Source organism: Gopherus flavomarginatus, chromosome 3, assembly GCF_025201925.1.
Source record: "Gopherus flavomarginatus isolate rGopFla2 chromosome 3, rGopFla2.mat.asm, whole genome shotgun sequence".
In the NCBI taxonomy this organism is placed as follows: domain Eukaryota; kingdom Metazoa; phylum Chordata; order Testudines; family Testudinidae; genus Gopherus; species Gopherus flavomarginatus.
The window spans coordinates 212,436,784-212,464,176 of NC_066619.1; the positions used below are offsets into that span (position 1 = coordinate 212,436,784).

The window sequence follows — 27,393 nt, forward strand, 5'->3', positions numbered from 1 at the left end:
ATTAGAAAAAAGATTTTCAGGGCATCTTTTTTCCATAAAACAGGTTTGAGCTAGTGTGAAAGTGAAAACCCATGTTACAAGACAAGCTCCTGAGACACAGATTAACTCTGGGGTACCCTCTATTATTTGTTTTTAGGACAAGAGTTTTGCCTGTACTGAAAAGCAGTGTTTAAGATTAACATTTTAATTTAACTGTATTACTGGGTACATATTTCTAGCTGCCAGTAATAGAAACAACATGAATAGATATGATCTTAGGAGACTTAAAATATTATAGATAGAATATAAATGTCCTAACATTTAGCTTATGTAGCTAAAACAGAAACGTTAGCTATATACCCAAATACAGTAATCTAATCTGACGTTATATATCCCTAATATGATGCAACTTTTGGCAATGTATAAAATTAACCTGGGTCCCTCAACCATATTGTGCTGATTACCCTCTCTGTGGTTTTGTTAAACTACTGAAGTCCTCCATTTAATCAGCTACAGGAAAAAAATGTCTGGCTTTTTGTTTGTTATATGTACTCTAGTTGATGGCATTGGTAGATAATCACAAGATTTCTTCCCAACTGTAACAATGTTGCTGCATGCTGCTGCTAACCAATTTTCTATTAACTTCACACCCATATGGTGACCTTAGCTGGGTGGGTGGTGTATGAAACCATGGACCCTCCCTGCCACTCATTCTGCCCAAAGGAACATGCCTCATCTAAACTAGCTAGGTGTACATTGGTTTGCTACAATGAGGTAACTGCATTTGCAAGTCAGTTAATTATGTATTCAGTGTTGTAGGTATGTTCGTCCCAGGATATTAGAGAGACAAAGTGGGTGAGGTAATATGTTTTCCTGGATCAAGGTCTTTTAGTGAGTGAGGTAAGCTTTCAAGTGGTCACGGAGCTGAAGACCTGAAGAAGAGCACTGTGTAAGCTCAAAAGCTGGTCTCTCAGTTAATTATCTGATGCATAACAGAATTCACATCAGTTACTTACATGGCATATAGGATAGAGTTTTTTATTAATACATCTAAATGAACCCATCATTTGCTGAGAATCAGCCCACTGTGACTGTGAAGCAATGTGATACACTGCTATAGGACAAAGAATTGGTTCAAGAGCTACCAGATAATTTCTCAGATCCGGGTCCATGAGGTTTGGATATTTCTGAGAAAGTAAGGTTCCAAGGAAAGGGTGAACAGCTATCTGAATACCTTCCTGTTAATCATTTTAGAGTGAACCCTTGGTGGTAGTTACTGAGAAGACTACATTGTGTACAGTCTTCTAGTCAGAAGTCGGACAAAATGGCAGCAAGAACCTTGTGAAACAGGAAAAATAAGAAAAACACAAAGTGATCAGTTAGGACTGTTGCAAATCAAGCTTTGTGTTTCTCTTCACATCTGGATAGTGCTTTAGAACTGTGGAACTGCTTAATATGCATAAAAGGTGGTCCAACTGTGATAGCAAGATACTGTAGCACATTTCCAAGTGTGCTGAAGATCTTTTCCCACTCAGTCATTCTAAGTAATTCATTAGGGAAGTGGATTGTGCTGCTAAATAATAACAAGAGAATATTTTAGGTCAGCTAGAGGTCAAAAACATTTCCTCTAATTAGAAGGATGGTAATCAATCTGTGCTTTCCGTTTTTGAAGAATTCTTGTTGATTTCAAATACAAAAATTAAAATGTAAGAGAAAATGGTTCTTCAGATGGTATTTCTTAGCACTAGGCTCCAGAGGACCAAATATCTCCCCCAGGATAAAACAGCAGACATAACTAATGTATAAAGAATTGCGTGGACAGTGAGGATGATGTGCTAATGCTTCTCATTTTTCAAAAAAATTTTCTGAATTTAACTAGACAAAAATAGGGTTTTTGGCATTTTAATATTCTTGAATCAGTCTGAATATTTTTGGATTGATTTAATCTCCGGTGTTTTCAAAAATGATCTAAAAATGATGGCCTCAAACAGCACTGTCTTTAGGGACTGAGAATACAATTAATGTGACCAGTCTTAGTGTATGGCCTCATTAGAATCCTGGCATGCAAAATAGAAGAAGTGTGGAGAAATAAATATAGTTGCAACCAAACAAAAATACTTATCAGTGCAATTTGTCATCAAAGTTGGGTGTCCGAACACACTTCAGGGTGTATAAATGAACTCATTATGGAGGACAACTGCTTCTTTGCCTTTCCTTATTTTATCCTCCCTACTGTAAGAACAATAGTTTAATGAACTATTGTACACAAGCTGAAAGCATCAGATCTGCTGTCAACAGCACCATTACTTTTCAAGGTGTACCCTTCCCCCCATTTCTCTGTGATTTTTCTGGTGCCTTTCTCTTGATGAATTTTTTGTTCCTGTTCCACATAAAATTATCGGAATACCACTATATGGAGGTATGGACAAACCGGTTTTGAACTGCTCTGAATTTTAGTTTAGCTCAAACCAACCCAACTCTAAAACATCTTTTAAGGTTAAAATAAAGGTCAGCTAACTTTTAAAGTGTCCAGAGTACCATTGGAAAGGGCAGAAGGTGATTTGGTGCCCATCCATTTGCACACATGGAGGAAGGACATTGTCATCCAGGCTAGCTCTCACTCTGGTACAGCCCCATAACTTCTTTAGTCTTGTCTTCTGTATCCTGCAAACCTAAAATTCCATTTTCAGTATAGACTTGTAGGCTAATTATCAAAGGGCAGTTTTGTAAGGTTCTTCTGTTCTCTGTCTCAGCTACACCTCTACCTTGATATAATGCTGTCCTCAGGAGCCAAAAAATCTTACCGTGTTATAGATAAAACTGCATTATATTGAACTTGCTTTGATCCACTGGAGCGCCTGCCCCGCCCCACCCAGAGCACTGCTTTACTGTGTTATGGCCGAATTCATGTTATATCGGGTTGCATTATATCGAGGTAGAGGTGTATTTTTAAGATGGTAGGCAACTGCTGAGAGTAATTGTCATGGCATTTAAAAGGCGGATGTTCATCTATGGAATAGAAGACCATGGCTTCACTACAAAAAAGGTGTTTTTTTACATAGTCCGCTTTCCTGCTGTAAAGTCCTAGTGGAGACAAGGCACAGCTAGTTTATTCTTTGATTTAAGTAGTCAAGGTCAAAACTGTACCAACTGAGGTTTACCTCACCTAGCTACACTATAGTAAATCCTAGCTGTGCCTTGTCTCCACTAGGACTTACAGCGAGAGAGACCTCTTGATGTATGAATATGCTTTTTGGAGTAAAGACAAAGTCTGATATACTGTCTCTGAGAGCAATATCAGATGCTTCAGCAGAAGGTACAAGAAACTCAGTAATAGGCTCCCTAGATGTGGATTATTCTTTCTTCATAATTCCTGTCAGATTATGGTTGGAATCGAAGCATGAGTTTCATTATTTATATTTTTTTTTAAAAAAGAAACTTCTTACAAAACACCCTTTCACATAGTCAAGCTCAAGACTAATAAAACTCTGCTTGTGGGTGGGTTGGTTGATTTGGTTGGGTTTTTTGCTGGGGTTAATGGAATTATAGACATCAACTATGTTCATTCTAGATTATAAAGTCCACTCATTGTAATGCAAGATTGTTCCATGCAGCATGTTAGAATAATGGGGGGAATGCTGTTCATTATTTTTTCCCCATAATTATAGTTTTGCGGCTTTCTTTAAAAGCATCCCATGAACAGTATTATTGCCCAGAGATCACTGAAAAGAAGTAAGAACATAATTAAGGCTAAGATTTAGTCATGGGTATTTTTAGTAAGTCATGGACAGGTCAGGCAGTAAACAAAAATTCACTGCCCGTGACCTGTCCATGATATGTACTATATTATTATCTACCCTGACTAAATCTCAGGTGCTTGGGGCGGGGGATGCACATCCCAGGACTGGTGCTGGGGGGAGGAGGGACAGAGCCTGAGACTGCTGCTAGTGCTGAGGGGGGAGGGGGCTGCAACCTGAGACTGCCACTGCTGCTTGGGGGGGGGGGGGCGCAGTGGCCCAAGACAGCCCCAGCAGTGGCTGGTGCAGCTGTCCTGGGGCTGCCTGAGCTGCTCGGGTGGCCCTGGGGTCAGCCGCACCGGCTGCTGCAGAAGTCATGGAGCTCCTGGAAAGTCATGGAGTCCATGAACTCCATGAACGACTCGCAGCCTTAAACATAATTTAACACATATGTATAGCCTGTCCCTCTCGTGCTAAAATAAACACTTTTGGTGTGTGTGTGTGTGTGTTTGTACTTTGTCTAGTCCATTTTTTAAATATTTCCAGGTCATGTGACTTACCTGAGAGCTTTACACCAGCTGGATAGCTCAAGGGGATAAGCATTAGTCCTTTGAACCTGACCAGCCCAGCCAATATTCAAGTTCCACCTTGGACAAAAATTTAAAAAAGGTTAGATGGCATATTGCTAGAATCTGTCCACCTTTTTGTGGATTCTCCATCACTGGCAATTTTTAAATCAAGATTGGTTAGTTTTCTAAAAGATCTGGTCTGGGAATTATTTTTGTGAAGTTCTATGGCCTGTGTCATACAGAAGGTCAGATTAGAGGATCACAGTGGTCCCTTCTGGCCTTGGAATCGATGAAGCTTTGATGCTGTTCAGAACAAGTTATTGTCCCTAGCTGTTCCTTAGGAGAAACTTCTGTCTGCGTTGTGTCTGGTTCTTCATTTTAGGCCAGCCATCATGTTATATCCCCCCCCTGCATGGGGGTGGGGGTGGAAGGGGCGAAGAGAAGAGAAATTCACTTGCTTCTACTACTCTCCCCAGGCCACAAACTGGATTTGTTTAATTTACAGCTATATAGATTCCAGATCGGTTTTCCACAGGTGAAAAGCCAATCAGTGTATTATATGAACACAATGAACGTTTGTGTTTTTCATCATAAGCTTGTTTGTGCCAATAAAACAAAAAAAAACCTTAAATATACTGTTCCCAGAATTACAGCTCCTGTATTGTGCAATTTATTCCATTTTTTGTAATAGGGCCTCTGCACCATATAAAAACAGCAAAGAATCCTGTGGCACCTTATAGACTAACAGACGTTTTGGAGCATAAGCTTTCGTGGGTGAATACCCACTTCTTCAGATGCATCCAAAACGTCTGTTAGTCTATAAGGTGCCACAGGATTCTTTGCTGCTTTTACAGATCCAGACTAACACGGCTACCCCTCTGATACTTGCACCATATAAGTCCTCTATTGAAAGCTTACCTAATGACTTAAGTGGTTACTAATATTTTAGGTGGACCATCTGCAATGAAATGGGTTTTATCCTTAATAATTGGTACAAAAGAAAATCTGCATCTTGCTATCCCACATAATAATGAGATCTTTTTAACAAGATAATTAATGGTCTTATAATTAGTAACTAGAGAAAAAAATAATTTAAATTCTCACTGCAAAAGATCTTCAATTATTTCCCATGACAATCCTGTTTTAAATTATTTATTGCAGATGTTAAAAGGAAATTGAAACATTTTAAGTGCCCCTGTCCAACTGCATATTCATTCAGTATATAGCATTTACCTTTCTGATTGTAGATTATGCAGAATGTCCTGTTCAGAAGAAGGGCTTATTCTGGGTATAAGAAGTGTTTTAGTTCCAGTGCAACTAATTGGCCCTTTGTGTTGCTATTTGTGCCCGGAAATTTTGCTGATATAAGGTTTGCTTGTTTGTTTGTTTGTTTTCATAATTAATGGTTATCCAGGACACAAAGCCCATTGGTATGTTGGGTTCAGTCAGGCTTTAAGGTTAAAGAAGCGTACTCTGTCCAGAGGGGCAACCACATTGTAATCCAGACCATTTCAGATATTGGAGAAGAATGCCAGGGAAGCAGTGAGAGGTGTGCAGTGTTTCTCAGCTCCATGCAGGAGGCAACATCCACCTCAGATAACTAACAACCGGAGAAGGTAATGAACTGCACTCTCAAAGGACATCAAAATGGAATCTGGGAGAAAAAAACCTCCCCTGTGGCTCTTCAAAAGCCTCAGCAGGAAAGTTCCAGTCCCCAGTGCTGCAGTAACCTCTGAGGCCCAGATGAGAGGTTTAGGATCTGCAAAGGACTGCATTATCTTCTGCCATCTCTCTTTCTTTCCATCAGTATACACTCAAAGCACAAGCTGATTCTTTTTGCACCAAACCCAACTATTCTTGGGATCAGCTGGGCCCAGTGGAGAGCCAGGCTACTATGGGAAGGAAATACAAGGCCCATCACTGACATGTAACACAGACACGAGATTTGGTTGAGTTAAAATTCAAAGTTGTTTCAATAAATGTCATTAAGAATTGTAAGAAAGTAAAATACTAAGTAGCACAATAGCGTTAACAACAGTACTAAGAATCCCAGTGTTCTGGAGAGTGAGGTGGAGAACGCGTTAGGATCATGAAAGTTCATTATTAATTCTTGTTTTCTCTCTCCTTTTCGTCTCTCCTAGAAGTACATGCTTCTGATAGGGTCATTCTTATGTTTATAAAAGGAGTCTCTTGAGAGGGTGATATCATTGATGGAACTGCAGGGCATGATTCTAAAATGGTTCTGGCATCCAGCATGAATAAGCTGACATTCTCATAAAAAGAAAACCTCAACCACATATAATTGTTATAAATTATTATTTATTTATTTATTTATTATTTTTACTTTAATTTCATTTTCAAGGGTTTGTTTACATAAGTTATTTTAAGGAGAGAATGATCCTGCAGTTACAAAAAGTTACAAAAAAAAATGAGTTCAACCTGTCAGCTGATCAAAATTCCCCAAATATCTGATGTTGTTTGCAGTGTTGTGGTAGCCATACTGGGCCCAAGATATGAAAGAGACCAAGTGGGTGAGGTAATATTTTGTTTTTTATTGGACCGACTTCTGTCGATGAGAGAGACAAGCTTTTGAGCTACACAGAGCTCTTCTTCAGGTCTGGGAAAGATAAGACTAGCCTGGGAGCTTTAATTCATAACTTTGCTAGACGCTTAAAATCATGGACTCAGTGGAAACACTGGCTTTGTTTCATTACAATATCATCATTTCCACACTGACCTTCCTTTGTCTTATTACTGCAGAGGTTAGTTTCCCACTTCATCTTGAATGATCTCTTGCACCATGAGTTAAGTCCTTATGTTTAACAGTTTGTTTCACCTTGTATAGAGCTGTGACACGCTGATTACCTTTCCTGCACCTGAAGAAGAGGTGTAACTTAAAAGCTTGTCTCTTTCACCAGCAGAAGCTGGCCCAGTAAAAGATATTATCTCAACCACCTTGTCTCAAATATACAAGACTAAGGCTAGTCTACACTAGCACTTTTGTTGGTATAACTTATGTCACTCAGGGGTGTGAAAAAACACCCCTCTGAGGAACATAAATTACACCATCAGAAGTGCTGTCTACACTGGTGCTATGTTGGTGGGAGATGCTCTCCTGCTGACATAGCTACCGCCACTCGTTGGAGGTGGTTTAATTATGGCAATAGGAGAGCTCACTCCCATCCGTATAGAGCGGCTACACAAGCGATCTTACTGCAGCACAGCTGCGCCACTATAAACTCACTTGTGTAGACATGGCCTTACATGAGGCAATGATCCTCAGCAAATAAAGGTGCTCCAGAATAGCTCTGATCTCTGGGTACTGGCAGGCTGATGAGGAGGTAATGAGTTACAGTACTTTCTCACAAAGGCTTGGAACTAGATTCTTAGCCATTAGATTAATCTCAGATATTTGTTTTCATTAAGTTATCTTATCAACTAGCTCAGATGCAAACTTACAGCTACAGTGTATATTCCATTGATCAGAAGCTTCTTGCATCTCTACAGAGATATTCATTTCATTTCTTCTTTTTAAAGATAAAGACAATGGAATTGAGATAATCAACTAACTTCATTAATCAGTCCATCTTAGGGTTGCCAAGTGTCTGGTTTTTGATCAGCACGCCCAGTCAAAAAGCTACCCTGGTGGCTGCTGACTGGGCTGCTAAAAGTTTGGTTGGTGGCACAGCGGAGCTGCACGGCTCCTGGAAGCAGCCAGCATGTCCAGCTCCTATTTGCAGGGGTGGCCACAGGGGCTCCATGCACTGGCCTGTCCCAAGCTCTGGCTCTGCAGCTCCCATTGGCTGGGAACCATGGCCAATGGGAACTGCACGGGCGGCACCTGTGGGCATGAGCAGCACGCAGAGCCCCCTGGGCCCTCCGCCTAGGAGTCAGACATGCTGGTTGCTTCCAGGAGCCGCACGAGGCCAAGGTAGGCAGGGAGCCTGCCTTAGCCCTGCTGCGCTGTCAACTGGGAGCCGCCTGAGGTAAGCGCCACCCAGCTGGAGCCCTCACCCCTTCCTGCACCCCGACCCGCTGCCCGAGCCCTGAGCCCCCTCTCGGAGCCCACACCCCCTCCTGCACCCAAACTCTCTCCCAGAGCCTGCACCCCAAACCCCTGCCCCAGCCCTGATCCTGCTTCTGCTCCCCAAACCCCTCATCCCCAGCCCCACCCCAGAGTCTGCACCCCCTCCCATACCCCTTCCCCATCCCTGAGCCCCTCCTGCACTCCAAACCCCTTGTCCCCAGCCCAGAGCCCCCCTGCACCCTGAACCCCTTATTTCTGGCCTCACTCTGGAGCCCTCACCCCCTCCTGAACCCCATCCCTCTGCCCCAGCCCAGTGAAAGTGAGTGAGAGTGGGGGAGAGCAAGCAACAGAGGGAAGGGGTTTGTAGTAAGTAGGGGGCAGGGCCTCGAAGAAGGGGCAGGACAGAGGCAGAGCCTCAGGAAGGAGGTGGGGCAAGGATGTTCGATTTTCTGTGATTAGAAATTTGACAACCCCAGCCCATGTCTAAACTGAATCTGGTAAATTCTGGATGTCCTGTTACTTAGTCAAACACTATATAATTTTAATATGTTCTGTGTGCATCATAATGAAAATTTGCCCCACTAAATCTGTATAAATTGGATGGTACTATAGCATTAGATAATTTGTTTACTATATGCAGATATTAGGTTATCTGATTTTAATTAGGAATAATAGCAGCCATCTTTTGCCTCTTTTTTTCATTTTTATATGTGTATGGTATTATGCTATTGCAGTTTTAAAAGCCTTAATTCTGGATTTAAAGAAAAGAAATCTCTGCATGAGTCTTTGAAGAAAGCAGTCCTACCTCCTGGTCTTGCTTACTGTACATGAAAATGAAATCCAACGGACATACCAATAGACACTGGTCCTTGTACTTTAATAGATGTTAAAGATGCAGAAGACCTGTTGGTCCATTGCTGTGCTAATGCAGGATTCTGTAATGTTTTGTGCAATCTAGTTGTAAGTTCAAGCAATGGTTCTTCTACAAATAACAGTGCCTCACCTATCTATAAGTTATGCTTTTCTCCCCTCAACAGTATCACTTAATGCCTCATGCTCAATTCTTCATGTTATATGTCTGTTGTAAGGGACTCATAGCATTGCTTAAGTGACACTCTTGAATTACCAGTGCAGACTGCAATGTAAGGTGCCAAACTCAATTTTCTGATTATAGTCCCAACAGGGGCATTAAGTTCAGTTTTACTAGTAAAGCTATACTGTGTCTTTGACTTGTTAAACAATGAATGCACACAGGAGCACAATTTCCTCTCTTTCTGAACTCAGGCTGAATTTGTTATCTTCCTGGTACATGTTTTGAAAAATGTCCTTATGGTGTTAGAGCTATGAAAAATAGTTCCTGTCTGTGAGAACATTGTATGGCGACGTCTTGTGTCTCAACAAGTACTGGCAATATTACTACTGCTGGTTTCCTTCGGATAGAAATTAACTTGACGCCTTTTGACCGATAACCAAACAAAAATGGGCACGAGTACAAATACCACTTTTTAGGACAAGTTGGGAAAGTCCTTAATAGTCAAACTAGGGCAGAATTTCCTTATAAGAGAGTTCACAGACAATGGCGCTACTATGCATATGTTTTACATTTGTTGTCTTGTTGTCTGAGGTTTTGCCTGATAATGAATCAAGCTTATTTTCAAAGTATCCTCTATCACAGTGGATTGTATTAATAGTAGAACATTCTATGTTTCTTTTGAGTAGACTGTTTCTGTTTCTCTCTTTTGACTGAATTGGTTGTTTGTTTATAAACAACAATCCAGTTAATACGGTATCCATGGAAAGTATTGTTCAATTGCATTTGAAGATATTTACTAGCAAATTTTATGTGTTGAAGAGACAGAGGTTGGTGAGGCAAAACAAATCTGGAAAGTTTCAATTGTAGGGATTGTTCCTAGTTGTCCAGAATGAGGACCAAATTTGACCCTCAGTTATATCCATGCATCCTCACTGAAGTCTATGTAAGTAAGGACAAAATTTAGCCCTGAATATTTACATTTTAGCATGTACATTGCTATTGTTCTTTCATTTATTATTCAAAGCCTACCCCGACAGGAGCCTTTCTAGGAAAATTAAACAGGCTGTGATTGTTTCTTGGAATGCAGGGTATCATTCAGCATTAAGAGGCTTGGTGCTTAGTATAAAAATATTTATGCTAATATGGCCTGAGGGCTCTGCCTGCATTGAGCACATTTGGAAATGTTGCACCATTGTTTTAAATTTTCCTCTTTGTCAAGCTTCCTTGTCATGTAACCATTTTAAATTTATACACATCTTTTTCAAAATGTGAAAATACTAATTTACCATCCCCAGTGTAATTAGGTGCAATCCTGCTCACTACAGCTGTTATCTCATGCAACTTTAGTAGAAGGGTAGTTTTTCTATTTTAAAAATGGAATTATTGCATCATTGATAAAATTCATGAAAATCTTTACAAGTTTAAGAGTGGTAGGCGTGTTAGTTTGTGTCAGCAAAAACAATGTGGCACCTTAGAGACTAACAAATTTATTTGGGCATAAGATTTCATGGGCTAAAACCTACTTCATCAGATGCATGGACTGAAAAATACAGTAAGCGTTATGTGTGTGTGTATATATATATATATATATATATATATATATATATATATGAAAAGATGAGAGTTGCCTTACCAAGTGTGGGATCAGTGCTAACGAGGCTAAATCAATTAATGTGGAAGTGGCCTGTTCTCAACAGTTGATTACTTTTGTAGTGCTAACGAGGCCAATGCAATCAAGGTGGACATTGCCCACTTCCAACAGTTGACAAGAAGGTGTGAGTATCAGCAGAGAGAAAATTACTTTTTGTAGTGACCCATCCACTCCCAGTCTTTATTCAGACCTAATTTGGTGGTGTCCAGTTTGCAAATTAATTCCAGTTCAGCAGTTTCTTGTTGAAGTCTTTTTCTGAAGTATTTTTGTTAAAGAATTGCCACTTTTAAGTCTATTATTGAGTGTCCAGGGAGATTAAAGTACTCTACTACTGGTTTTTGAATGTTACAATTCTTAATGGACATAAATCAGACATTTACTCTTTTGCATAGAGACTGTCCAGTTTGGCCAATGTACATGACAGAGGGGCATTGCTGGCACATGATGGCATATATCACATTGGTAGACATGCAGGTGAACAAGCCCCTGATGGTGTGGCTGATGTGGTTAGGTCCTATGATGGTGTCCCTTAAATAGATATGTGGACAGAGTTGGCAACGGGGTTTGTAGCAGGGATTGGTTCCTAGGTTAGTGTTTTTGTTGTGTGGTGTGTAGTTGCTGCTGAGTATTTGCTTCAGGTTGGGGGGCTGTCTGTAAGCAAGGACTGGCCTGTCTCCCAAGGTTTGTGAGAGTGAGGGATCGTCCTTCAGGAAAACAGACTTCAATGAGAAACTGCAGAACTAGAATTAAACCATCAGGGTTCAAACCCTGCCTGTCCTGTGACAGACTGATTCCCATCAATGATGGACATAGCCAATGCCTCTTCAGCCTTGGAAAGACCCACATCTCAGATAGGTGCTCTGTGTGCAAGTGAATCTCCACAAGAACCTACAAATCGAGGGATGTCCAGCTCAAGTTACACCTGCTAGAGCAGTCCTTGTGAGTCAGTTTGGGCCCAGAGAGGGTAGTAAGTACCAGAATGTGGCCAGACAAAGCAGCTTCAACCAATTATGCCTCGAACAGACACCATACCCCAGGATTAGGCAGAGAAAAGAGAGTGAGAGGAACCACTGACAAAGCCAGCACTGACAACTTCCACGCTGACCAATTCAGCACTGACAGTCTCCGCATCGGCAGCCTTGATGCTAACAGCCCTGTCACAGGCTGCCAGCTGATAACTTCAGCAGCAAAATCAGAACCTTTGCCCATGAAAAGGTGATATCAAGAGACTGAGCTGGAGGGAGCTGAAACATAGCTTCAAACAGGGAGCATAGTCCCGAAGAGACAGTTCATCCAAAGGCAGAACCTCCAAGCCCTCCACCAAAACTGAAGAGATGCAGCAGAAAATGAGACCCAGTACTGATACCTATGAATGAGCCTGGCAATGATCTGAGATGCATCCTGCAAGACTCAATGTTCCCTGCAGAGATATCCTCCACACCACGCAGTGACTAGAACCAGGGCCAATACCAGTTTTGTGTCCGCATACAGCACCACCACTGAAAGAAGAGCTCTTCACTTCACCATCCTACTCCTTTTCTCCAGTGTTGAGTAGGGATCCCTGACCCCTGCCTTTTGAAAGCAGTCTTAAGGAGCATACCAGGTGGCTTTCATTTAGAGTTCCATCTCAGCTGGAGGGTGAGCGGCACCAAACTAATCAGCTTCTAGCAAGCTGATGTCCCTACAGCATGCCACCAGGACTGTATCGGCCCTACTGAGAACTATCATAATTCAGGTCTGGGAGCAGATATCCCTCTGATACATCCAGAAAGAGGAGGAGATCCTGTTCCTTAATGACATCATTAGCCAGGCCACTGACATGAGCTGGACAATGGCCCCCATGAGCAAGAGGTAATGGAGGGACATCAACAACTGACCCCTATCTCTACACAAGATGTCATCCTCACCAGATGAAGTGGTGGTGCATGTCCCACAGCCAGCCAGCACTCAGTGGCTTCAAGGCATTCCAGGATCTTTTGTCTCACATTGCAGAGACCACAAACATTGAAATGACATTGATACAGGAAAAATCCCACAAACTTTTTTATATTTTAAGCACTGCAGCTCCAGCCCAGGGTCTCACTCCCTTTCAATCAGAGGGTCCTGCAGCTGACCAAACCCTGGCCATTCTTCCTCCTACTTCTAAACTAGTGGAGAAGAGGTACAGATGTCTCCAAAGGGCTTTGAATACTTCTATGGCCACCCAATTTGAGGGCTTCTGGTTGTTTTGGCAGTACAGGAAAATTTCAAGTCCACAAAAGGCCTATCGAAGAACAGAGATCCTAAGAAGTTGGGTCTGTTTGGACGCAAGGTATATTAATTTCCCTCACTGCATCTCCAAGATGAAAAGTACAAGGCCCTGTTTACTATATATGATCTTCTCACCTGGAAGAGGGTCACACTATTTCTGTTACATAAAGCAGCAGAAGATGGCACCAAACCTATAATATGCTCTTCCTCTGTTCTCCTAGATAGACCTCCTGGTGAACTATGAAAAATCATCGCTTGTCCCATCACAGAAGATAAAGTTCATAGAAGCTTTGATTGACTCTAAGTCCACAAGAGCATATCTTCCTAAAGACAGGTTTTTGTTCATGCAATCAATAGTACATGAAATGAAATCAGACTCTACCATGATGGTATGGACTCATCTGGGGCAGCTAAGCCATATGTGTGCATACACTTACATTATACACTTTGCCAAGCTTCTTCTATTGCCTCTATGATGGAACTCTGGCTCAGATTAATCTATTCCCCAGCAAAACACCAAATGAACAAGAAAGACCTGATCCCGCCTCAGATTGTCACTGAGATGGTTGCAGGAACCCAAGAATGTACATAAAGAGGTTCTGTTCACAGCTCTTCCCCTCAAATAGTTGCTATGGAGGTCCATTAGAGACCCAGTATTCCTTCATTGGGTATCTCCCATGATAGACCTGATTACCATCATCAACAATGCCAAGTGCTAAAACTTTTGTTCTGGAGGGGCACAAATCTGAATAGATACCAGATGCCTATCTTCTACACTGGTCTTAAGGCCTTCTCTGTGCCTTTCCATTGATTCCCCAAGATAATATCCAAGATCAAATGAGACAAAGCCACAGTCATCCTTGTAGTCCTTACTGTCCAAAGCAGTTCTGGTTGAAAGACAGGCCACAGATGTCCACCCAAACACCTGTCCAGCTTCCAACTGCCCAGATCTGATTTCACAGCACCTTGAACAGATACTCCACACAGACCCAAAGTCACTGCACCTATCAGCATGGCTGTTGGCTGGATCAGTACCATAGACAAAGACTGCTCTAGGCAAGTCCAGGAAGTCCTGAAACAAAGCAGGAAAATATTGTTCAGGAATTCATCAGACCTGCTGTGCAAAAGAGTTTAATCTCGTATGCATGAGGCATATGTACATCCCCACTGATTACATCATCTCAAAGAACCACAGCTACTGTAGGGTCAGTAACTGTTCTTTTTCTGAGAGGGAGAAGGCAAAGCAGAATTGCTGGCTGCCTTACCAGGTAAAGTACTGTCCTATCGTTTGTGTACAGTTCATTTACATCATGTAGTAATAATAATACCTACACCTTCTATCACACTTTTCATCAGTAGATCTCAAAGCACTTTAGTCTGTATCATTGTTCCCATTTTTTTCCAGATGTGGAAATGAGGCACATGGAGGGAAGTGACTTGTCCACGGTCACCCTGAAGGCCACTGGCAGAAATGGGAATTGAACTCAGCTGTCCTGAGTTCTCCTACAGTGCCCTATCGCTAGCTATACTGCCTCCCCACTGTTAGTGTTAGTCACTAGTTTAATCTTGGCCTCTAGTCAATGTATGTCTCCTGGACCAAAGATTCTATACATAAAGCTCATTTTTGATGTCTGATGCTCTTTTTCATATTGTATTCAACCACCTACTACCAGTATGCATAAATGTACACAGGTAGTGAGCTGACCATATGTAATTATAAGGAACATCCACCCAAATACCTGAGATCAGTATTGAGCCATTTATAATAGTTGGTGCAGATTGGTATGTATATTGTGGTTGTCAGTATGTTGTCTGAAGAAAGCTCTAATGTTGGCATGAGGGATTCACTGACTTCATAATGGGAAAACAGTCCTCCTAGGCAATTAGAGTAGTCAGACTCCAGTTCCCATAAGCTTTGCAGCTACAAATTTTCATTAAGCAAAGCAATAAAATAATTATACTTATTTATAAGTTAGATGTCTCTTTCATTTCAGTAATTTGTCTTGGAAGGGGCAAAAAGGAAAACAAAGTTGTAGAAATATCTGAGACATAATCTCTTCTTGAAGCTCAGTATATGTACATTAAATAAAGCATTGCTTAGTTACAGAGAGTGTAAGAATTCCCACCGTTAATTATAACTCTTCAGTACTCAGAGGTATAAAAGAAAAAAGTGACAACTTGGAGCACACACAGTTCCCAGAAGCTAGTGTATTTCCAGCCTCAAGATGATCACATCTCTATCATTAGAAACTACTACTGGTGTGAAGAATATAAATCCTAATTCTTAGAAGCAATGCAAGCTGAGTTTCTTCCTCCCCCAGTCTCTCTCTTTCAAGACAGAGTTGTACAGCAGGTGAAAGACAATCCAGGAAAGATATAGTAATGGAGGTGAAAAAGGACCATGGCTTCTGCTATCATTTTAGACACCGTTATTAAGAGCTGAGACTTCTTCTCCAAATGGTTCTGAAATAGATACAGCAGAAACTAGCTCCTGTAGAATAGAACGGTAGTTTATACGTGTTATGTAGAAAAGTCATAACATTACTGCACTATGTCTATAGTAAATTGGCAAAAATTAAGTATTGTGGACAGGGTAATAATATGCACACTCACATTAAGAACTGAATTACCTTCATAATGTATTACAGCTTTTCCCTGTTGTTGTTTCGGCCCGTGCTCTTGTTCATATTAATATGTTACTACTACTCACTGTTACTGTAAATATGTTTTTTCAGTTGGCTTAGAAGTCTTATTTTTGTCCATAGCTGTTGAAGCACAGGCAGAGATATATACATGTGCAAATCTATAGCAAGAATTTCCAACAGCAGGCCAGGAAATAACTGACAAATATCAGAATAAAGCTGTTGAAATCCCTTTATAAATAGTCATGTCTGAGTTCAAATGACTTGCTGAATCTCCATTTCCCCTCTACCTCCAATGTGATTATTTTATAGTCAACTTGGCCTTTTCACTGAGTGAATTTTATTCCGAAGTTACTTTTGATTTTTTAGTTTCTGTAATTAATTGTTAGAGAAAACTGTAGGTAAACCTCAAATAAGTAATAAAAATAAGTATGTGAAAATGTTATGTTTTTTTTCACTGTGTTTAAAGAAGTAGATGTAAAATAAACGTGTCCAGTTCTATGAAAGTGTGTCTGTCTATCACCCTGGATTACTAAACACACCTTAGTTGGCTGAGATAGGATCATGTTGCTATAACTAAACTAGTATTGTTTATGTGTCCTCCTAGTCCGTGAAGTTTTTCTTTATCTTGTAGTTGCTTCACTATTGCTGCTAATAAAGGAAGAAGCACTGGTACAGATTGGCCACAGGTGGAGTATTTTTAACCACTGTGTCTAGATTTGCACTGAGTAAGATTAGATGATGTGGTGCAACAGTGCTAAACATCAGTGCCCCATCTCCACCCTCACGCTCCCAACATTATTAGCACCAGTGCAACAGCAATAACGGGATTTTTTTGAAAAATGCTGGCTGACATTACTCTAGGATATGTCTAGCACTAGAAAACTTAGTACCTGTCTTACAGCAACAGAATAGCTGCAAAGATGCCTAATACAGGGATCATGCATTTTTACCATTGTGTCATGAAAACCTGCTCAGAGTAGGGTCTTACCTTTACCCAACATGTAGATTTTCATAACACCCTGGTATTATGCCTGATCCTGGGCTACACTAGCACTTCCACCATTACTAACACTGATATAGCTGCATCATGTAGCAGCGATTGCTGTAAAACCAGTAGTAATTAGCATCAACAAGGCCCTAGATGGTCACTGCTATGTTCTGCCACTGTTTGAAACATGAACACATGACTTTGTAATTTAAAATAAAAAAGTTTCAAGACAGCGCAGATACCTTTTGTTATGGCACATGCTTGGTGAAAAGTCTGTGTTTGAGATTGTTAAATTTCTTCCATACCTGGCACAGAATATGTAGTGAGGTACATTTCTATTTATTTTTGTGGCCTTAGTCTCACTACAGTACATATAAATGATGAGGAACATAAAGTAAAATTGATATGAAAATGAAAGTAAAAATATGTTAAAACTCTTCCATGACCATTAGACAATGTGCCCAAGAATAGTTAAAATGCACAATCTGGAAGGGACAAACTTAAAAAGGAAAACCCCAAAATTAAAAAAAATATATTTTTTTTGCTCATTTATCCAAGATGGTTTGGTATTGCTGATGGAACTCTGCCATTGACTGGGAGGGTCAGATGACCGTATGGGCTAAAAAGAAAGCCTCAATGCAAAATAGCTCAAGCAATAGCTCTTTCAGGGTAAGGGACATTCAAAGGGTATAATAAAAACTAAAGACCAGCCTTAACCCAAACCTAACATCAAAACAATCTGACCTCAGGAGGAAACTATATGGTCAACATTCAAAGAATGAATATTCAGAAATCTGTAGTGAATAACTTCAAAATGTTTCACACAACTATATTGAAAACAGTCTGGTAAAAAAGAGCTAATCTGCTACTAACAAAGTATGTACTGTAGGTGGGGTAACTCTCATTTCTCGACCACAGTAGCTTTGTGATATGGTTTTACAAAACAGTCAGACCCTTCAAAATGTTGATTTTTTTCAATACTGTGTCTCAAAATACCTTGTGTGATTAATCTTAAACCTCTCTCCCCCTCTTTACAGCCAAACAGTCTCCTTTTCTAGACACCATACGTGAAATTTCAGGCAGAAAATATTTTCAGAGTACTCTGTGGAGCAGGAGTATCAAAATGAATCTTATAATGGAAAGTAGGTTACAAATGTAACTATGACATGATCCATTTCTAATACCAAAAGTATGCATCCATTATGGTGTTTGTCATACATACATATTCCATGAATTCAATAGACTCTGCAGTCAAATCTCTGGTTAAATAGTGACCTAAATTATATGATAAATGACACACTGTATATAATATTGTAAAGTATATGTGAAATATACTGAAAAGGTGCATCTGCACATAAAACCACAAGGACATCTGGAGTATTGAGACAAAGTTACAATTCCCAGCTGGGACAAGCCAGTAAAACAGATGAGTTTTAGAATCAAGACCACACACAGCAAAGTTTGATCTCTGCTTTGGAGAGGGGCCTTATTGAGGTTGTAGTGCTGCTAAAGCAGGATTGTTAAAGGAGATTCACAAACTACCTTAATGGTCCTTAGTCTCGATATTTTTTTTATAGAAGTGCTGCTTTCCTGTTAATTGCTCCTTCAATATGTAATGTAAATGGTCATTTAAGCAATTGTACAATAAGCAAAAATATGTACAGGATTTGATTGTCATCAGTGTTGAGTGTCTATAGTTCCTGTTGACTTCATTTGGAGTTCTGGGTGCTCAGCACTTCTGAATGTCAAACTTACAGTCTTTACAGTTATGTGAATGTGAAGAAGTTCTGTATTTTTATAATAAAAAAACCTGTCTCCCATTGGTGTGGTGCTATGAGTCCAGTTAGCAGAGCCCTAGCGCTTCAGTTCCTCAGTTGCCTCCTGGTATGGTTGGGTTCTGAGGCTTGGTTAAGAATAAAAGTTTTGACGAGTACAGCTATATTAACAGCTGTCAGTGGAAAAGCTGGGACTAAAACTCATGGTTCCTGGTACGGAGTTTAGTTCACCTTTCCCTATGTTGCAGAAAATTATGGGGGAAATTTCATTCACTCCCTCACAAATGTGTGGGAAGGTTTGACAGAACTGTCAAATGTCTGTCACCTCATGGGAATGACACATGATTAACAGCAGGCACAAACTAGGGCATTTAGATTTCTAGCAACCTGAATGTGGCTGCAGTTGTTTAGATATTTGAACACCATAGTAAGAGAGACAGAATTGAGGCCCTTTTTAAAAAAGTGACTCTTAATACTAGGACTCTTGCAATTAATATATTAAGTTCAAATAAAATTAACAAATGATCCACCAGCACCCAAATAAAAATCAAACCTTTTTTAAAATTCAAAAGATTTTTAATTTCTGTTGTGGCATCAGCTGAAAATAAAAGTAGTAAGAAGATCACAAAAAGGACTTGACTTGCAGTATTTGCAGGTCTGATGAAATAGGGAACTACAGGAAATCTGCCATCCCAATCTCCAGACCAAAAAGGTTTGAATCTGTTGGGAAAAGCGTTAAATAAGTATCCAAACCAAATCTCCCGACTTCATTGAGGTTTTCCATCCCAGCAGGGATTCATGGCTTTATTAATTAGAGAGCTTACAAATGGTCCTTTAGCTATAATTAAGTGTTGTAGCAGTTGAATATCTGATGTGTGTTCTTGCAGGGACTTTGCTGGCAAGGGGATAGACTTAAGGATCAGATATGCAAATAGCTCTGACTTCCATTGGCTTCTAAAATTCCAGGTGACAAAATGGAGCTCAGTGTCTAGATAATGAGGTTGTCTCTTTATTTTAATCCTCTCCTCTCCCGTCACCATCCCTCTGATTAACTTTCTTTCTTCTCATGCAGGGACCCTCTAAAACTACAACAACTGCAGAACCAAATTCGTCTGGAACAAGAAGGTGGCCAGCGGTACCATCACCACCAGCAACATCAAAACCCTCCCCCATCTCCTCCTTTTCCTCCTCCCCCTTCTTTCCAGGAGCTGGTGTCCAGCCAGTCTGTCACTTCTCCGGTGCAAATGAGCATTCTCAACTCCCACACTTCCCCAACCATGCAGTCATCCAGCGCCTTCAACTATGCCCGGCCTAAACAGTTCATTGCTGCTCAGAACATCAGCCCTGCTTCAGGTTATGTAACTCCTTCATCTGGCTCTTCCACATCCAGCCTGCCATCCCCTATGTCTCCAACTGCCTCTCAGAAACAATTTGGCAGAGCACCTGTTCCCCCTTTCTCCCAGCCATTTGCTCCGGAAGGGGAGTACCTGTGGTCTCCATCTTCCTCTTCACCCCCTCCCCCACCTCCACCAGTCTTTAGTCCAACTGCAACATTTTCAGTTTCTGATTCCTTCCCACCCCCTCCTCCTCCTCTCCCTTCCTCAGTTTCCTCACCTTCCCGCAGTCTTTCTCCAACTGCTAGATTCTCTAACTCCAGCCAGTCTCCAGCAGCGTTCCTCAGCTCCATGTTACCATCCCAGCCACCACCTATATCTGTCAATGCACTAGGACTTCCAAAAGGTGTTATGCCTCCGTGAGTATACACAACTAATGAACTTCTTACATTTAATTTTATTGCTTCTCCATTTTATAGCTTTTTGGGCTCTCTGCACTGTGGCTAACTGAGAGGGGGTGGGAGAATGACTGATTCTTGAATCAGTGGAAGGAATTGCAAGGAAATTTCCCTTCAGGCTAGAAGTCTTGCAGTCACTTTCATAAGGTGATACTTGGCCTCTGAGTCTAGTGATTTCTGTACATGGAGGAATGTCGGGGAAGAAGACACTGATCAGAAATCTCATGCTGTATTCTGCTTATGGAACAAACCTGCAGAGAAAGAAAATAAAGGGGCACAATGGCCTACTGATATTTAGTTATCTTTTTTTGCTCAGGGTGGGGAAGAGAGGACGTGGTGCTGGAGATTTGGAAGAACTGTGTTTAAAAAACAGGAAAAACACCACAGACTACATCAGCTCCACATATTTTCTCTCCCTTTTGTCTCCCCGCAAGGCTAAAATATTGTTCTGGAGCATGCCAAAAGCCCAGAGCAGTTCAGTTTGTCTTTCCATTGGCACTAGGTTCTCATTCCATTGTTGGAGAACAAAGAGAAATGCTAAAGAAAAAAAATTAGAATAGCTGGATCCAAGGCTTATTTATAACTTTGTTTAAGGGCTTTCTAAACATGTTCACAGTGTCAAGATAACTTGCTCAACTATAGATTTGGTGCAGTAGGAACTTCTGTTATTTCACTCCAAGGTATGTGATGGATGACAAGGGAGAGATAAGATGGATACCAGAGTAGTGATTCAGGTATAAGTTGTTTTTTTTTAAAGTGTTTGTCTAGATTTACATCCTGTGTCTTAATTATGATATTTGATCACAAAATAAACAGAGTTAAGGAGAAAATGAATAGTTTCATTCACTCTTGCAGTCACTCTAACTTTGTTTTGTTTGCCTTCCTGTCTCCTCCTTTCCAGTGTCTCCATTCCTATAGTGATACCCAGTTCTAGTATGTGTTCAGGAACAGGTTTGCAGGTACATGCAGCCCTGGAATAGTGGTTTTTTTGTGGGGGTGGGGCGGGCGGTCGGTGGTGGTGGGTGTATGCAGCCCACAAAGGTCCAAGGCTGCCCTGGGTATTTTACCAGAACTCAGTGTAACTGTTTGTGTGTGACCTCCTAAGGCACGTTTGGAAAAATTCTGTCAGTTACGCCAAGATATTAATGAATTTGTCTGCAATGTAAACAAAACGTTTTAATCTTAATTATAACGTTTGGTGATGTTAAAAGATCTGTTACATAATTCAAAAATCAACTTGTTCTGTCTCTTTAATTTTTAGTTTTATTTTTCTCTTTTCCTACCAAATTTCTTCTTTCCTGTTACTGTATGTTATCATATCCTTTCTTAGTTTTTTTCAGTGTCTGTTTCCCTTTTGTCTTGTTTAACAGTATTCTCATTCCCCATCATCTTCTATCTACCCTGCCATTCTTTCCTCTGTTTTTTCTCTTCCTTCTTCCCCCAAGTTCTTTCAGCCTCTCAACTTCCATATTTCTATCTTCTCAAAATTTCTAATTTATTGTCCCATCCCTTCTTACCACCTCTGTTTCCCCTTCACTCCTCCCTTCTTCTTTGTCATCTCTATCTTTCTAAGATCCCCATTACTGTAGTACATAAGCACTCCCTGGTCTCTAATGTATTTATTCTTACAACACCTCTGTGAGGATATCTCCCATTTTACAGATGGAGAACTCAAGCACTAGAGGGGCTGAATGACTTGCCCAAGGTCACACAGCAAGTTGGTGGTGAAGGGAGGAACTGAACCCAGGTCTCCCAAGTTCCAGGCTAACACCACAACAATTAGACCATCTCTCCTACCCCTTTTCTTCACTTTACTCACTTTTTTTCTCTGCTCTCACCCTCCACTCACTCCAGTACATGGTTGTTGCCTGCCTGTATGGGTCTCCACAGACAGAGCCAGTTAGTAGTATAGATGAGACTAGACTGAGCAAAATTAACTGACTGCCAATCAGCTCCAGCGATGTAGGAGGAGCAGAAGTTGGTCAGCTCTGCAGTCTGTAAAAGGGAAAAAGCCTGAATGATTAGCAGTCCAATCCTGGCCTGTACTCCTTCCTGTCACCTTGCTATTGATGTCCATTCATTCTAAAAGGAAGACACTGTTTCCTTCATAAGACACTGAAGTGGGGTCGTCTGGATGCTGAACTTGGAGTCGAGATTGGGCACTTGTCATTTCAACTCTGACATTCATCATGAGCAAGTCATTTAATTTCTCTGTCTTCATTTCCTAATCTATTAAATGGGATTATAAATGATACATTATGAGTTGCTGAACATGAACTAGTTAAAGTGTGGAAAGCATTCTGTAGATGGAAATGAGCAGTATCTTTATCAACATTGGAGAGTCCAGTATAAGCCGAGGTCTAAAGAAATGGAATTTCAGCTTTAAAATAGATTTTTACTACCATTGACATCAATGGGAGTAGGGTTGGATCCTTGATTGTTTTTTAAATACTTTACATTAGCTACCTTTCTTACCAACTGCTTTTATTAAGAGAGAGAGCATTCTTGCAGCAAACTTTATGGTCACTTTCAATGCTTTCCCCTCTCTTGTCTTTTTATTGCTGGTATTTCTTTGCCACTTTCCTAGTATGCTTGAGGATCATAGAATATCAGGGTTGGAAGGGACCTCAAGAGGTGATCTAGTCCAAGCCCCTGCTCAAAGCATGGACGAACATCCACTAAATCATCCCAGCCAGGGCTTTGGTCAAGGCCATGCCTTAAAAACCCTAAGATGGAGATTCCACCTCCTCCAGGTACCCATTCCAGTGCTTCACCACCCTCCTAGTGAAACAGTGGTGTCCTAATATCCCAACCTAAACATTCCCCACTGCAACTATGAAACTATTGCTTCTCGTTCAATCACTTCTGTGCCACCACTGAGATCAGCAGCCTAGCTCCATCCTCTTTGAACCCCCTTCAGGTCGTTGAAGGCTGCTCTCAAATCCCCCCTCACTCTTCTCTTCTGCAGACTAAATAACCCGATTTCCTCAGCCTCGCCTCATAAGTTATGTGCCCCAGCCGCCTTATCATTTTCATTGTCCTCCCCTGGACTCTCTCCAATTTGTCCACAGATATCCACATCAGATATTCACAGCTCATGTTTATGTATATGGTCTTCAATTGATAGTTCAGCCTCTTCTGCCTCTGTACTGGCTTCCTGCGACAATGGTAGTCAAAGATCTGAAAAAAAGACTGCTTAGTCCTGTGTCAGACTCTGTAATATAATCTAAATAACTTGTCATCCAGATGAGTTGGAATTCTTGTGGAATACTTTTAAAAGTGATACTTCTTGGTGTTCTGATCACATTAGTATATACTGTATATTTGTAATATTTCTTTGACGCACTCTTCATTTGAATGTAATGAAGAAATATTATATTCAGAACTGGCTGGATTATTTTGGTATTTTTTTTCATCGAAAACAGACTTTTTGATTAATTGAAATTTTCAAAAATTTAATTATATTTTTGTTGAAGGTCTTAGTATTAAATTTTTAAAAATTGAAAATGGAAAAAAAAGGAATTTTTTGTCTCATTTTGGTGGGCAAAATCCTACTTTCTCTTACTTTTTAACTTATTTTCCACTGGGGAGAAACGATTGTGAATGGAGAATATAAAATACAGAAAGTGTTCTCCCCCCGCCCCCACTGAAAGAAAACAATTGAAAATTTTTGAAAATTGTTCAGAAAATTGTTTTGGAATGTATCTATCAAAAATATGATGGAAAATGTTCAATTAAATGAGAAAAGATTCATTTATTTAAAAAAAAAGTTCATGAAATATACTTATTTGTTCTGGACCAGCTCTATCCAAGGTTCAAGCAAAGCATGTAGCCCCCCACAACTCTATTTCATAGGGTTCCCCATTTCATAGCCACCGTTGAGCATGCAGCCATCTTTCCATTTCCTCATAATGGATTTGCTGTGCCAACTGGGTACAAATATGGACTAGAGAATAAGTAATGTGTCTAGATTGGGGGGGTGGGGATGTTTGGATAGGGTTACAGACAGTGCTTAATTTGTAATTAGAGGTGCTGGGCTCAGCACTTTTTTTTTTTAATTCATAACTGAGGCAGTAAGCCCAGAGGTGCTGGGGCTATGAACTGCCAAGCCTAGACGTGCCAAGGCTCAGCCCTGTCAAGCCCTGGCACAAATTAAACATGGGTTACAGACAGAAAGGATGGAAGTTTCCTGTAAAACGGAAGGCAAGAGAAACATGTGATTGAAGTAGCCCACATAAGGTCAAAGTATCAAAGGAGACATCCTGAGCTCTCATGAGTCTGACGTCAGCATACAGCAACTCTTATTCCATACCCTCCTTCCTGTTTGCTCTAGCTCAAACAGGAATTAATTCACGGAAGTCCTATGGCCTGTGTTATGCAGGAGGTCAGACAAGATGATCACAGTGGTCACTTCGGGCCATACAAACTATGAATCTAGGAATGAATTACGTGGCATGGAATATGAGCAGAAATAACACAATGGGTTGAAATGACAATGGTATGATGGAATAGGATTCCCATGATTAGGGAGCCCCCAGAAGCTATGGGTTTGGCAGCAGTGTCTGACCCAGTTGTTCGATATGTTTCTAGTTGGATGGTTTTGATGAACTAGTTTGCTGCATGTATGTTTATAATCTGACTATCCGAATTGTGAAAAACCAAAACCTAATTGAGTAGATTTCTGGTCTACTTCACAAATGCTGACATTCAGATAAAATGAAGAACAGTTCTGGATATAATAGTTCAGAGTGGTCTAACCTTTTCAATGCTGTGGGCCAGATGCTAGTTTTGGGGCACTTTCATGGGCCATATACAGAAATATTCCAGATTCTAGAATCAGATCTTTTTTTAGGATTTGGGATTTAGCCTTTAAAACATTTCTGTGTAGGGTTAGAGAAGAGATAAATTAAATGTTTTATTTTCAAGATAGGGGTGCCCCCAGGAATATTTCAAATGGTACACATGTCCTACCCCTCCTGACTCAGGGAGACTAGCGCTGGACAGGTCTTCACTGTGATCATGCCCTGTCCTCTGCAGAGGTAAAATTCCCCCTCCCCACTGCCTATGAGAAGGGATGGGGTGCCAGCTGCACTAACCCTAGGGAAGGCAGGAACAGGGAACCATGAAGTGAGAGGACAGGGAATCCAACCTCTCCCCCCCCCCCACACCCAACCAGCTCTCAGGCTGCACAGACCCAGCAGCTGCCTCCTCCCCTCCTGACAATGCCTTGGACAATAGTGCAGGCAGCCATGGCCAGGGACCCACCCCCCTTACTGGTATGATGGGCTGGGGTGCCCATATTCCTGCCCAACAGTTGAGCCCCTACTGGAGTCCTGGTGCTGTGAGCTGGGAGGGGAGGGGACTGGAGGCCTCAGCACTTACCTAGCCTCCAGCCCCAGGTGGGGCAGCTGCAGGGATGGAGGCTACAGTTTGTGTGCTGGGGCTTTCCATGAGGAGTTGGGCTGCAGAGGACTATGTGGCACTGGGACAAATCTGAGTGAGAAACACTGCAATTTAGTTGGAGTTGGTCCTGCTTTGAGCAGGGGGTTGGACTAGTGATGACTTCTTCCGGTCTCTTCCAACCTAATTTTCTGTGTTCTATGTCTACCATGTGCTGGCATTCTGTCGGTACACATTGTTTTGTTTGTTTGTTTTACAAAGGTATTAAGCAAGGGCAGTGCTTGAATAACAAAAATCAAATTGTTTTCAAACAGCGTTTGAACAATAATGTTTTCATATTTTTCCCCACCATCAGCCTGACTATCCCAGAGCCCTCAGGGAATCCCAGGCACTCTGCAGTTCTGCTCTCTATATTATGCAGTCCCAGCCCTTTCCACACTCCCCCTCTCAGCTCTACTCCCCATTTCACACAGTCCAGTCTCTTCTCCCTGTTCTACTCCCTCCCACAGCCTGGCTTCCCTTCCACACTTCCCCTCCTCCCACTTGGCTCCCTTCCGTCAGGCCACTGGTTGGATCACCTCGTACTGGTTCATCATTAAATATTTATTTGCGCAATTTACTAAGAAAAAATGTCAATTGAATAAAAGACGTAGTGCTCCAGGGTGGTCAAACCACTTTACAAGTCACTAACACTTTCACCTAGTGAGACTAGTGAGGGATATAGTGATCCTTTACCTATCCATCAAATGCAGCCACTTTGGATGGAACACAGTTGTTTTTACCACCGTATAGTAACATTTAGAGAGGAGGAGAAGAATGCTTTAGTCAATTAACATTTCAGAGAGAAATAATGGGGCTGAATATTGTTTATTTCTGAGTTGAATTGGCCAATATCCTATTGCTCATTCCTTGTTCTTGGGGTTCTCTGTTTTTCCTATTCTAAGAACTCCTATGTATTAGTAGATTTATTGGTCCAGCTCAGCCTTCAGCTATTAACTTCAAGGGAACTACACATACTGACAGAATCCAAAATCGTGCCCGTTTTGTTTACTGACAGAAATGTATGGAGGCTGGAACCTAAGTTTCATCACCATCACAACAAAAGTTTTTATAAAACCCAGATTTTTCTTCTGATTTGCACCCATGCACATCAGTACGTTTGGATGGGTGTCACTGACAGCAAAATTTTGGCCCACAGAGCGATTCTCTAAATGCAAAGTGTAAACCACTAGAAAGAAAGCATGGAATTACTGTCTGACAATGACAGATGGTATCCCTTTCAAATTAGAATAAACATGCATTTTCAGTTACGAATATTCAGTTTAAAGAATCTTGACTCTATGACATATCTAGTTCTTTCTTTTAAGCAGTTTCATTCTTCAAAATGTTGCCTAGGTCACTAACAGAGGAAAATATCATGATGCACAGAGTTTTAAAAGGACATGACTGTTGACTTAACTTTGTATTTGCGTTGCTATTTAACTAAACCTTTTAAAGAGAAAAGAAAACATCCCTTTGGAACACTTCTGTAAAATTAACATAAACAA

General features: G+C 41.0%; 1 protein-coding gene across 7 annotated transcripts in view; it reads left to right on the plus strand.

Annotated features, from left to right (window-relative positions):
• PALLD (palladin, cytoskeletal associated protein) overlaps nt 1-27,393 on the plus strand; it is a 338,972-nt gene that overhangs the window by 242,655 nt on the left and 68,924 nt on the right. For 6 of the 7 annotated variants that reach the window (XM_050946163.1, XM_050946157.1, XM_050946156.1 and 3 more), the window contains one exon: nt 19,727-20,407. The exons of the other annotated variant lie outside the window; for it this stretch is intronic. In XM_050946163.1, coding sequence (XP_050802120.1) covers nt 19,727-20,407 — 681 coding nt within the window. The remainder of the gene's footprint in view (nt 1-19,726; nt 20,408-27,393) is intronic. 7 annotated transcript variants of the gene reach the window in all.